The sequence below is a fragment of the Salvelinus namaycush genome, chromosome 34 (genome assembly GCF_016432855.1).
Source record: "Salvelinus namaycush isolate Seneca chromosome 34, SaNama_1.0, whole genome shotgun sequence".
Classification (NCBI taxonomy): Eukaryota; Metazoa; Chordata; class Actinopteri; order Salmoniformes; family Salmonidae; genus Salvelinus; species Salvelinus namaycush.
In genome coordinates, this window is record NC_052340.1 from 29,098,282 (window position 1) to 29,112,798 (window position 14,517).

The 14,517-nt window shown below is 40.3% G+C and overlaps 1 protein-coding gene across 1 annotated transcript in view; it reads left to right on the forward strand.

The window, feature by feature from the left end:
- Positions 1-14,517, forward strand: part of LOC120028965 (glycerophosphodiester phosphodiesterase domain-containing protein 5-like) — a 61,231-nt gene that overhangs the window by 29,219 nt on the left and 17,495 nt on the right. Inside the window, exons 3-7 of the mRNA XM_038974250.1 lie at positions 3,016-3,109; positions 3,375-3,434; positions 7,197-7,295; positions 8,464-8,557; positions 13,039-13,184. Of these exons, the coding sequence (XP_038830178.1) occupies positions 3,016-3,109; positions 3,375-3,434; positions 7,197-7,295; positions 8,464-8,557; positions 13,039-13,184 (493 nt within the window). The remainder of the gene's footprint in view (positions 1-3,015; positions 3,110-3,374; positions 3,435-7,196; positions 7,296-8,463; positions 8,558-13,038; positions 13,185-14,517) is intronic.

Below are 14,517 nucleotides of genomic sequence, written 5' to 3' on the forward strand. Positions count from 1 at the left end.
TAAAGTTCATATTTATATAATATATTTATATCTCACTTGGCAAAAAGCCTGAGAAAATGCAGAGCGCCATATTCAAATGAATTACTATAAAATCAAACTTTCATTAAATCAAACATGAAAGATACCCAATTAAAGCTACACTGGTTGTGAATCCAGCCAACATTTCAGAATTCAAATAGGCTTTTCGGCGAAAGCATACGATGCTATTTTCTGAGGATAGCACCATTGTAAACCAAGAGAGATAAGCATATTCCAACCCTGCAGGCACGACACAAAACGCAGAAATAAAAATATAATTCATGCCTCACCTTTGACGAGCTTCTGTTGTTGGCACTCCAATATGTCCCATAAACATCACAAATGGTCCTTTTGTTCGATTAATTCCGTCGATATATATCCAAAATGTCCATTTATTTGGCGCGTTTGATCCAGAAAAACACAGGTTCCAACTTGCTCAAACGTGACGACAAAATATCTCAAAGGTTACCTGTAAACTTTGCCAAAAAATGTCAAACTACTTTTGTAATACAACTTTAGGTATATTTTAACGTTAATAATCGATAAAATTGAAGACGGGATGATCTGTGTTCAATACAGGATTAAAACCAACCGTAGCATGCCTTCTCGTCATGCGCTTTTATCTCACAGGACACCTAGAGTGACTCGACTTCAAGATGGCCATATTTTTTCATTACACAAAGGAATAACCTCAACCAATTTCTCTAGACTGTTGACGTCCAGGGGAAGCCGTAGGTTTCCCAATGAAAATTCATTGAAAAGAGAGTGACCTCAAAAGAAAAAATCTGAATGGTTTGTCCTCGGGGTTTCGCCTGCTAAATAAGTTATGTTATACTCACAGACATGATTCAAACAGTTTTATAAACTTCAGAGTGTTTTCTATCCAAATCTACTAATAATATGCATATCTTATTTACTGCGGATGAGTAGCTGGCAGTTTAATTTGGGTATGCTTTTCATCCAAACGTGAAAATGCTGCCCCCTACCCTAGAGAAGTTAAGTTCTGCTTTTCTGATGTATCAAATACTTATGTCATGCAATAAAATGCAAATGAATTACTTAAAAATCATACAATGTGATTTTCAGGATTTTTGTTTTAGATTCCGTCTCTCACAGTTGAAGTGTACCTATGATAAAAATTACAGACCTCTACATGCTTTGTAAGTAGGAAAACCTGCAAAATCGGCAGTGTCTCAAATACTTGTTCTCCCCACTGTACTTCTCCTTAATGCAACCGCTGTGTCAGATTTCAAAAAGCTTTATGGTAAAAGCACACCATGCGATAATCTGAGTACAGCGCTCAGCCACCATACAGATACCCGCCATGTTGTGGAGTCAACAAAAGAAATACCATTATAAATATTCACTTACCTTTGATCTTCATCGGAATGCACTCCCAGGAATCCCAGTTCCACAAATGTTTGTTTTGTTCGATAAAGTCCATCATTTATGTCCAAATACTTCCTTTTCGTTCGCGCGTTTAGTACAGTAATCCAAATGCACAATGCGCGAGCACTAAGTCCAGACAAAGTCAAAAAAGTTAATACAGTTCGTAGAAACATGTCAAACGATGTATAGAATCAATCTTTAGGATGTTTTTATCATAAATCTTCAATAATGTTTCAACCGGACAATTCCTTTGTCTTTAGAAAGGAAAAGGAACAGAGCTCGCTCTCACGGCCGCGCGCGTGACTAAACTAATGGCATTCTGCCAGACACCTCGTTCAAACAGCTCTTATTCGCTCCCCCTTCACAGTAGAAGCCTGAAACAAGGTTCTAAAGACTGTTGACATCTACTGGAAGCCGTAGGAAGTGCAATCAGACCAAATTTACACTATCTTGGATAGGCAAAGACTTGGAAAACCTACACACCTCAGATTTCCCACTTCCTGGTTGGATTTTTCTCAGGTTTTCGCCTGCCATATGAGTTCTGTTATACTCACAGACATCATTCAAACAGTTTTAGAAACTTCAGAGTGTTTTCTATCCAAATCTACTAATAATATGCATATCTTAGCATCTGGGCCTGAGTAGCAGGCAGTTTACTCTGGGCACGCTTTTCATCCGAACCTGAAAATAGCGCCCCCAGCCATAAGAAGTTAACCAACAATGCAGTTTTAAGAAAAATAAGAGTTAAGAAAATATTTACAAAATAAACTGAAGTAAAAAAAAAAAATGAAAGCGAAACAATAAAATAATAATAACGAGGCTATATATAAGGGGTACCAGTACTGAGTCAATGTGCGTGGGTACAGGTTAGTTGATGTAATATGTAAATGTAGGTAGGGGTAAAGTGACTATGCATAGATAAATGATGAGTAGCAGCAGCGTAAAAAATGGGGGGGGGGGGTCAATGCAAATAGTTTGGGTAGCCATTTGATTAGCTGTTCAGCAGTCTTATGGCTTTGAGGGTAGAAGCTGTTAAGAAGCCTTTTGGACCTAGACTTGGCGCTCTGGTACCGCTTGCCGTGCGGTAGCAGAGAGAACAGTCTATGACTAGGATGGCTAGAGTCTTTGGCATTTTTTAGGGCTTTCCTCTGACACTGCCTGGTATAGAGGTCCTCTGGTGAAACAGCCTGGATTCGAACATCTGGCCGTGATTGGGAGTCCCATAGGGCAGTGCACCACTGGCCTAGCGTCGTCTGGGTTTGGCCTAGGGTAGGCCGTCATTGCGTAGTTAAATGAAAAAAATAATGTATAGTCAGCCAATTAATTTCCCTCAGGGTGACAAAAAGACCCCTGGGGATAGGAGCACGACGTTGCCCTTAGGCACAGATCTAGGAGCCGCTTCCCTTCCCCCCCGAATCCAAACCTTTTCCACTAGAGGAAACACAAAACTGACATTAGATCAGTGTCAACACCTACTCCTGGTTGGCCAGTGCTGGTTTCTACGATCTTGCGCTCATCATCTCAGAGACCAAATCAGCACTAACTGTAGCCTGTCCTGATATCCATGAGACGCTACTATTGTGTAACTGGCTTCCTTCCGTCTGACAGGTTTTTATATAACCGCTCTGGGGAGTGGAGCGACGGGACCGTTCCAATCCTGGCCACTACCGCTGCCGGCTTCACTTATATTGCATTTTTAATGGTGAGTTGTGTCATCTCATCAAACTTTCACTGTGAGATGATATTGATACTGTGTCTAGGGCCTGGGTAACAGCCAGGTAATGTTAGGGGTGTAACCTGGCAGGGCAGAAACGTGTTGCCATGCATGTCTGGACCAAGTCCAGCCATGCAGCCATGCATGTCTGGACCAAAGTTATGATGGCGCAGGCAGCTGTGGACCTGTTTTGAAAATGGTGGTTGTGGAAATTCACGTGATATGATTTATTTATGTGTGTCTATTCTTTCAGATTTTAGCACTTTGCCACATAGCAGCGGGACAACAGCTGAACTTGCACTGGCTGCACAAGGTAATGCTCAAGTGTGCGATGTTTGGTGTGTATGTACAGTTAAAGTCAGAAGTTTACATACACTTAGGTTGGAGGCATTAAAACTCGTTTTTCAACCACTCCACAAATTTCTTGATAAAACAAACTATAGTTTTGGCAAGTCGGTTAGGACATCTACTTTGTGCATGACACAAGTTATTTATCCAACAATTGTTTACAGACAGATTATTTCACTTATAATTCACTGTATCACAATTCCAGTGGGTCAGAAGTTTACATACACGAAGTTAACTGTGCCTTTAAACAGCTTGGAGAATTCCAGACAATTGTCATGGCTTTAGAAGCTTCTGATAGGCTAATTGACATCATTTGAGTCAATTGGAGGTGTACCTGTGGTTGTATTTCAAGGCCTACCTTCAAACTCAGTGCCTCTTTGCTTGACATCATGGGAAAATCAAAAGAAATCAGCCAAGTACTCAGAAAGAAATTTGTAGACCTTCACAAGTCTGGTTCATCATTGGGAGCAATTTCCAAACGCCTGAAGGTTCCGCGTTCATCTGTACAAACAATAGTACGCAAGTATAAACACCATGGGACCACACAGCCGTCATACCGCTCAGGAAGGAGACACGTTCTGTCTCCTTGAGATGAACGTACTTTGGTGTGAAAAGTGCAAATCAATCCCAGAACAACCGCAAAGTATCTTGTGAAGATCCTGGAGGAAACGGGTACTAAAGAATCTATATCCACAGTAAAACGAGTCCTATATCAAAATAACCTGAAATGCCGCTCAGCAAGGAAGAAGCCACTGCTCCAAAACCACCATAAAAAAGCTAGACTACGGTTTCCAACTGCACATGGGGACAAAGATTGTACTTTTTGGTCTGATGAAACAAATATAGAACTGTTTGGCCATAATGACCATTGTTATGTTTGGAGGAAAAAGAGGGAGGCTTTCAAGCCGAAGAACACCATCCCAACCGTGAAGCACGGGGGTGGCAGCATCATGTTGTGGGGGTGCTTTGCTGCAGGAGGGCCTGGTGCACTTCACAAAATAGATGGCATGATGTGGAAGGAAATGTATGTGGCTATATTGAAGCAACATCTCAGGACATCAGTCAGGCAGTTAAAGCTTGGTTACAAATGGGTCTTCCAAATGGACAATGACCCCAAGCATACTTCCAAAGTTGTGGCAAAATGGTTTAACCTCTAACACCTCCCAAACCCGGATCCGGGAGCACCCCCATCAGTAGAAAAGCTACTAGCATAGCCTAGCATAGCGTCAAGTAAATACTAGCATCTAAATATCATTAAATCACAAGTCCAAGACACCAGATGAAAGATACACATCTTTTGAATCCAGACATCATTTCTGATTTTTAAAATGTTTTACAGGGAAGACACAATATGTAAATCTATTAGCTAACCACGTTAGCAAAAGACACCAGTTTTTTTACTCCACCAGTTTTTTACTCCATCAGTAGCTATCACAAATTCGACCAAATAAAGATATAAATAGCCACTAACCAAGAAACAACTTCATCAGATGACAGTCTGATAACTTATTTATTGTATAGCATATGTTTTGTTAGAAAAATGTGCATATTTCAGGTATAAATCATAGTTTACCATTGCAGCCACCATCACAAATCTCACCAAAGCGACTAGAATAACTACAGAGAGCAACGTGTATTACCTAATTACTCATCATAAAACATTTCTTAAAAATACACAGCGTACAGCAATTGAAAGACACAGATCTTGTGAATCCAGACAATATTTCAGATTTTCTAAGTGTTTTACAGCGAAAACACAATATAGCGTTATATTAGCTTACCACATGTGCAAACATCACCCCAGCATTGATTCAAGGCAAAAAGAGCGATAACGTATAAACCACCAAAATATATTAATTTTTTCACTAACCTTCTCAGAATTCTTCAGATGACAGTCCTGTAACATCATATTACACAATGCATATAGAGTTTGTTTGAAAATGTGCATATTTAGCGGCACAAATCGTGCTTATACAATGAGAATAGTGTCCAAATACTCACTCAAGCGATCTGTCCGGCGCCATCTTGGAAAGGCACCTATTCTTATCGAAAACTATTCATAAACTTGACTAAAAAAATACAGGTTGGACAGCAATTGAAAGACAAATTAGTTCTTAATGCAATCACTGAATTACATTTTTAAAATTAACGTTACTGCGCAATACAGGGTGCGATAAAGCAAGGCTACACTGCAAGTAATGGCGTCTTATGCATTTGACTTTTTTCAACAGAACAATGAATTATCAGCATAAATAGTTCTTACTTTTTGATGACCTCTCATCAGAATCTTGGGATAGGTGTCCTTTGTCAAAAAGAATCGTTGCTGGGTTGGATAAAGTCGTCTTCCACGTTGCAATTAGCAGTAAACAATAGCATGCGAGAGAGAGATACCCAACTTCCTACAAAGCCAGAAAATGAAATACCCGAAAATCGCAATATACTGACATAAACTGATATAACTCGGTTTAAAATAACAAGATTATGATGTCTTTAAAGCCTATATCGAATAAAAACAGAGCCGGCTATATCTAGGAGCTAAAACATGAGCTTCTAAAACGACATGCCAAGATCCTCCCTGCGTCAGAGCGAAGAGTGAAAAGAGAGGACACCTTGATTCCAATCAATTTATAGACTTTCAGATCTGCCTAGAGACTCCATTTCAAGACCCTCTATTCGCTGACACCCAGGGGAAGGCGTATGCAGTGCATCTCAACCAATAGAGGACAGGCAAATTAATAAACTGGTCTGGGAACAGGGAGCAGATTTCAGCATTTTCAAATCCTCATAGGAAAATTGCTCTAAGTCCAGTTCTGTTTCACTCACAGACATAATTCAAACGGTTTTAGAAACTAGAGAGTGTTTTCTATCCAATAGTAATAATAATATGCATATTGTACGAGCAAGAATTGAGTACGAGGCAGTTTAATTTGGGAACTCATTTTTACAATGTCGAAATGGCACCCCCATAGGCTCAAGAAGTTAAGGACAGCAAAGTCAAGGTATTGGAGTGGCCATCACAAAGCCCTGACCTCAATCCTATAGAAAATTTGTGGGCAGAACTGAAAAAGTGTGTGCGAGCAAGGAGGCCTACAAACCTGACTCAGTTACACCAGCTCTGTCAGGAGGAATGGGCCAAAATTCACCCAATTTATTGTGGGAAGCTTGTGGAAGGCTAACTGAAATGTTTGACCCAAGTTAAACAATTTCAAGGCAATGCTACCAAATACTAATTGAGTGTATGTAAACTTCTGACCCACTTGGAATGTGATGAAAGAAATAATAGCTGAAATAAAAAATTCTCTCTTATTATTCTGACATTTCACATTCTTAAAATAAAGTGGTGATCCTAACTGACCTAAGACAAGGAATTCTTACAAGGATTAAATGTCAGGAATTTTGAAACTGAATTTAAATGTATTTGTCTAAGGTGTATATAAACTTCCGACTTCAACTGTACGTGCTTTAGTGTTTGACTGTAATTGCGCATATGTGTATATGGCCTGTATATTGTGTGTGTGTGTCTTCAAGTGGCCGACTGAACACTGCCTGAACCCCACATTTTGAGTTCATGTTTTCCTGGGGGTTGTGAAAGCAGTGACATCATGCCCCAGGGTGCTGTTATCTGGCCAAACGCACTACAGATGGTTGGAATAGTTAGCCTTGGGGGGGGGGGGGCAGGCAGTGTGTGTGTGTGAGAGATTGTAACAAACTCTGTTTGCCCCTATAGATTGGAGTGAGTGCTGCCCTGCTGACCACTGCCATCGGATTCATATCTGTCAATCAAACATGGGGGGAGGAGTGGGCAGTCATCCCTATATCACTCCAGGTCAGTTCAATAACCCGTGCCCCTTTAGGGCTCTGCATCATACTGTATTACACAGGACACCTTCCTGATATGTGGTTATATACTTGAAAAATCATGTGTGAACGACTGTATTGAACTACAGTACCAGTCATAGGTTTGGACACCTAATCATTCCATGTTCTTTCTTCATATTTTACAATTTTCTACATTGTAGAATAATAGTGAAGACTTCAAAACAATGAAATAACACACATGGAATCATGTGGTAACCCAAAAAGTGTTAAAGAAATACATTGTATATTTGAGATTCTTCAAAGTAGCCTTGATGACAGCTTTGCACACTCTTGGCATTCTCTCAACCAGCTTCATCAGGTAGTCACCTGGAATGCATTTCAATTAACAGGTGTGCCTTGTTAAAAATTAATTTGTGGAATTTCCTTCCTTCCTTAATGCGTTTGAGCCAATCAGTTGTGTTGTGACTAGGTAGGGGTGGTATACAGAAGATAGCCCTATATGGTAAAAGACCAAGTTCATATTATGGCAAGAACAGCTCAATTAAGCAAAGAGAAACGACAGTCCATCATTACTTTAAGACATGAAGGTCAGTCAATACGGAAAACTTTGAAAGTTTCTTTGTGTTGTCGCAAAAACCATTAAGCGCTATGATGAAACTGACCCTCATGAGGACCGCCACAGGAAAGGAAGACCCAGAGTACCTCTGCTGCAGAGGATAAGTTCATTACCATTAATTGCACCTCAGATTGCAGCCCAAATAAATGCTTCACAGAGTTCAAGTAACAGACACATCTCAACATCAACTGTTCAGAGGAGACTGTGTGAATCAGGCCTTCATGGTTAAATTGTTGCTAATAAACCACTACCTAAGGACACCAATAAGAAGAAGAAATGACAGTCCGTTACTTTGACTAGGTATGTCCAAACCTTTGACAGTTACTGTACATGAAATTGCAACATTCAAAATAGAAATGCGTCTAATATATATATTATTAAGACTGAGTCAATATGTTAATTAATCATTTATTTTATTAATAATTTATGGTTTTAGTAATCATGCAGTAGCCAACCATATGTCATACTATTGACAACTGTGATTGAGAGTAGTAATTCCACACCTTCAACACTGAATGATTTCATTAATAGAATGGGTCTCCTTTGGTCCCCTGTCCAGGCCACAGGTCCCTTCCTACACCTAGGAGCTCTGGTGGCTGTCACCGCTCTGGCCTGGCTGGTGGCTGGGCAGATCGCCCGCACAGAGAAAATAAGTAAGCAGGCCGACCCGACCCCGACTGTGTTACTGACCATGGTAGTGTTGCACGGTATACTGAAACTTCTGTACTAGAGTTTTTGTTACTTTCGGTACTTCTGTCAAATGTGTCTCAAGTCATATATGGATTGAGAGGATTGAGTCTTTTTAGTAATTTTTCTGAATCTTCTTAAGGGGGCGGTAGTAAGCTAGCCATGCTACTTGCGCTTGTGCATGCAGCTGACATAGCGCCAGCCATTTTTCATAAGCAAGTGAGAGAGCGAAAATGTAGACATCATGGCTTCTTCAAAAGAAAACATCATACCTCCACGTCCGCAGCTTGTTGACAAAACTGTCTCCAGAAGCGAACTGTGGGAATACTTTGCTTGTGGAGCAGATGAGGGCTAGCCCACCGAAACAACTAAGCAAAAGGTGTTACAAAGCAGTGCAAGGGACGTTTAGTTCCAAAACTACATTAAAAAAAATACTATTTTACACATGACATTTGCAGTGTAACTTTGTAGTTATTCTACGAAATTTGTATTGTTTTTGTATGAACATATTGTAGCGACCCTGTTTTATAAGCACGGATATCGACTCAGCCACACGAGCATGCTTTTGTGGTACAGTCGATGGCACGCTGGGCTTCGGGCCATAAGGTTGATGGTTCGAACCTCGCTCCCTGCCTGTTTCATTACAATATATTTAGCATGACATTCATGTGAGCATTATAATATGATTACACAACCAAAAAGTTTGGTGAAATGCACTCATAACTTGACAGCAATATATTTAGACTACTTCACATTTGTCTGGGCTTGCTAGCAGTAGCCACTAGCCTACCAGCAGCCCTAGGCAGAGCATTGCACCATGGGAAGTGAAATGCATTCTGGGAATCGTAGTATACTGTGTAAATTACATTGTACTTCTATGGCATGTAGACTATTGCAATATAGAAGCTTAAGAAATGAGCTTCAGTGTTTTTTTTGTGGTTTTGGAACTAAACTGTTCATTTAGTACATTATTTAGCTGTAATGAATAATGAATTATAGGTCTAATGAATGTAATTTCACCCAATATTTTGGCCATAGATAAGCAAATTAACCCTTTGTCTGCTCTGAGTCTCCGATTTATATAGTTTTGCATAAGGAAAGTTGAAGATATTCTTATGTTATTTAATGGTGTTTATTTTTTGCAAGACATTTTATATAAAATTGAAGATATTCTATTTGTTATTTTAGTAGTTCTACCAGTTATCAACACATTGTTCAATGTAAAAATAAAAATAAATCAGCCCCAGTGGTTTTCTGGGACTAGCTACAGTAATACGCTTTCTTTTTTTGTTGCAGTGGCAACCTTTCAGTATTGAGTAGCCTTTTGGTAATGAATATCGTTTTGGTATCTAGTATTATGATACTAAACCTGGTATCGGTATTGAAGTTTTTAAAAAATCTGCTATTGTGACAACACTAGACCATGTTACCGACTGTTCACCTCACAGAAGAAAGCTCAGCCACTTCTGCCAGATGACCTTAAAGGAAATCTCCACCCAAAAACAATATTTTGGTATGTTTCATTAGTCCATTGTTGACATCATAGGATGCAAAATGCATCATATGGGGATGATTTCTGTTTTTTGAAAGTTACACATCTTGAAAACTTGATTGCTGACAAGCAAAACTTTTTGGGACTATGTCAACAATGGACTAATGAAAGAAATACCAAAAGATAGATTTTGGGTGGAGTTTTCCTATAACAGCCTCACAGAGCCCTGGGCGTTAAATGATTAACACCATGTACACAAAGGGCAAGCCAGGCCCCCGTCAGGTTGGCAGGGATACTAGGCATTCCTCTGGCCTCACATGACACTACCAGTCCACAGGACATTATTAGGCCCTGAGGGCTGTTGACATGGCCAATTAGACATCAAGTACTGGCGTATTTTTGCCATCCTTAAATCTGTCAGAGACTAGTACAGGGGAGGCAGAGTAGTGTTTCTTAGTTGCTTGGGGATCTAGATTAAATACTGAATCATCAGTGCTAGTTTTGGAGGCACATTACTTTAATGAATATTCAGTTGTAGTTTATAGACACTCCATTTCCATTTTTTTATACTTTGTATTTGGGTAGAACAGTGGATTTTTGTGCACAGACACAAAGCCGTAGCAGTTTGTTTTCTCTCACAGTAACACTTAACGAAGAGTTACATTATTAATGTGTGCTGTAATATTGCTACAATATAAAACCCTATCATTTATTTATCCTTCATTTTACCAGGCTAGTCTTATTGAAATACAGTATACAGTGCATTCGGAAAGTATTCAGACCCCTTGACTTTTCCCACATTTTGTTACGTTACATCCTTATACTTAAATTTATTTAATTTGTTTTTTTCCTCATCAATCTACACACAATGCCCCATAATGACAAAGTGAAAACAGGTTTTATTTAAAAAAAATCAAATCTATAAAAAATTACTTATTTACACAAGTATTCAGTCTCTTTGCTATGAGACTTGAAATTGAGCTCAGGTGCATCCTGTTTCCATTGATCATCCTTGATGTTTCTAAAACTTGATTGGAGTCCACTTGTGGTAAATTCAATTGATTGGACATGATTTGGAGTGGCACACACCTGTCTGTATAAGGTCCCACAGTTGACAGTGCATGTCAGAGCAAAAACCAAGCTATGAGGTCGAAGGAATTGTCCGTAGAGCGCCGAGACAGGATTGTGTCGAGGCATAGATCTGGGGAAGGGTACCAAAAGCTTTCTGCAGCATTGAAGGTCCCCAAGAACACAGTTCCTCCATCATACTTAAATGGAAGAAGTTTGGAACCGCCAAGACTCTTCCTAGAGCTGGCCACCTGGCCAAAATGAGCAATCGTAGGAAATGGGCCTTTGTCAGGGAGGTGACCAAGAACCTGATGTTCACTCTTCCAGAGTTCCTCTGTGGAGATGGGAGAACCTTCCAGAAGGACAGCCATCTCTGCAGCACGCCACCAATCAGGCGTTTATGGTAGAGTGGCCAGACGGATGCCACTCCTCAGTAAAAGGCACATCTTTGGTCTGATTGAAACCAAGATTGAACTCTTTGGCCTGTCACGTCTGGAGGAAACCTGGCCTACTGTGAAGCATGGTGGTGGCAGCATCATGCTGTGGGGATCTTTTTCAGTGGCAGGGACTGAGAGACTAGTCAGGATGAACGGAGCAAAGTAGAGAGATCCTTGATGAAAACCTGCTCCAGAGCACTCAAGACCTCAGACTGGGGCAAAGGTTCACCTTCCAACGGCACAACGACCCTAAACACACAACCAAGACAATGCAGGAGTGGCTTCTGGACAAGTCTCTGAATTTCCTTGAGTGGCCCAGCTAGAGCCTGGATTTGAGCCCGATCGAACATCTCTGGAGTGACTTGAAAATAGCTGTGCAGCAATGCTCCCCATCCAACCTGATAGACATTGAGAGGATCTGCAGAGAAGAATGGGAGAAACTCCCCAAATACAGGTGTGCCAAGCTTCCAAAGAAGACTCGAGGCTGTTATCACTGCTAAAGGTGCTTCAACAAAGTACTTAGTAAAGGGTCTGAATACTTATGTTAATGTGATGGTTTTGTATTTTTTCATACATTTCCCAAAAATTCTACAAACCTGTTTTTGTTTTGTCATTATGAGGTATTGTATGTAGATTGAGAAAAAATTATCTATTTCATCCATTTTAGGATAAGGCTGTAACGTAACAAAATGTGGAAAAATTCTAGGCGTCTGAATACTTTCTGAATGCACTGTATATCTCTTCAACAAATAAAATCTATTTCAGTGCAGCATACATTAGCCTGTGGTCTAGCGGTGGCTTACAGAGGTCAATAGGTCCTGGATGTGAGGTTAGATGTGTAGCTAGCTGGTGTACCTCTGTGAATGCCAGAGAGGTTCTGAGGGCAGAGGGTGAAGGCTTTCAGCCTTGTGTCTGTAACAAGAGTTCTTCTGACGCAGTCGATCTGGCCGAAGTACTGACCTTGAAATGAATCCGACCTCCTGTGTCAGTGATGTACTCTAGCTACATTTATCATCACTTACCTGCACTACAGCGCACAGAGATGGAACAGGAGAAAGTGTGGCTAGAGGCTGGCTGGCTTTGACACTGTATATATCTCAACCCAAACTGTCCACGTAAAATGTTAAGAAACATTCAGTGAATGGTCTTCCTGCTCATAGAGAAGCTACTTTCAGATGTGCTATTTATTTCTGTCTTTTACCATCTCAGTACAATAGACATCCGTGACAAGAGCAAAAAAGTATCCCATGACATTGAAGATTTTGGCCTTAGCTATTCTATATACTCAGGTATTCTATTAGTTTTGTTTTGTCTAACCCAGGGTTTATATTCATTCTAAATCTATTTTGTGTTCTACGCCCGCACCCAGGGGTTTCATTCATTATATATCTATGTTGTGTTCTGCCCCAGGGTTTCTATTCATTCTATATCCATGTTGTGTTCTGCCCAGGGTTCCAGGTGGTGGTTCTCCTGCTCTACCTGAGTGTTCTACTGGGCCTCTACATGGTCCCCCTTTCCATCACCTCCCCCTGCATCATGGACCACGCCAACCTCACTCCACGCCCTGATGTCATTGGCCACCAGGGCGCCCCCATGGTGAGTCAGCTGAACCAGCTGCCCAATCAGAGAACTTGTAGGGGGAGGCACCTCCTACACTATGCTTATAGAGTATACAATAAAAGACCCATAGAGATGTAACCTACATAGAGGGCACTAAAGAAACCATGCTGGCCAACAGTTTATCTTCATATTTCCACCCACTCACTTCCTTCATACTACCTATGGCTATTCTAGTGTATTAATGACCCTCTGAACCCGAGCTGAAAATAGCCCAGAAATAGATGCTGTAAACAGACTTCTTGGCTTTTTGTAAGCCCTATATAGAAACTATAGGCTATTGTGTGTGAGAGTACTTACCTATCAGCTCAATCTATAGAAGTAAGATTTCATATGATACCATGTTTAGTATTTCTTCACTTGTTTTCTTCATTCATATCACATTGTGCTGCATTTCTCCCCAGGCATGCCTTCCCTTTCCAGGATATAAAAGCATTTTTGTTGTGTTTTATTAAATTAAATTGTGTATTTGATTGAGAGGAAGTGTGTGTGTGTGTGTGTGTGTGTGTGTGTGTGTGTGTGTGTGTGTGTGTGTGTGTGTGTGTGTGTGTGTGTGTGTGTGTGTGTGTGTGTGTGTGTGTGTGTGTGTGTGTGTGTGTGTGTGTGTGTGTGTGTGTGTGTGAGAGAGAGCCCACGCCTGCTTTGTTTGTCTTGATTTGCTTGACTTGTCATCCAGACACTGTATACTGTATAAGCCTAGTGCATGAAGAATTCTCATGCTGTTGCCAAAGCCTCACCTCTCAACTCCTAACACAGGGTTTCCCAAACATTTTTATCCCGTGACCCCATTTTGCTATAAAAAAATATTTGGGACCCCACCAATTAAAAAATGTTTTATTTAATCACCAGTCTAAGTTTACTTTTTTAATTTGGACTATAACAGTCTATTACAAATCAGTATGGCAGTGTTTTTGACAGTATTTCAATCTGAAGCTGATATGGTTTGAAGTGACTGAAATGCATCAGAAAGGTATTGGGAAGTTCAGAAGATCATCAGGCAATAATGTTGTATGATCTTTTGTGTAGAAAATAACATCATTAGCTAGGTTTCCATCCAATTGACAACAGATTTTTCAGGCGAATATTCTAAAATATGCAAATTTTCCACCAAACTGACTTGTTGCAGATAAAAATCAGTGCGTACTGACAGTGCACATAAAACGTACTTCTTCGTAAGTTTTGATGTATCAAATAAAAATAGAATGTTCAATGTGTTTCCATGGCATTTTCAACACTTCCAATAGTTTTGTCACAAACTGTTGTGTTAAATAGCAAATGGGCCTACTCTGGTCTTCGCACGTGCACTCTAGCC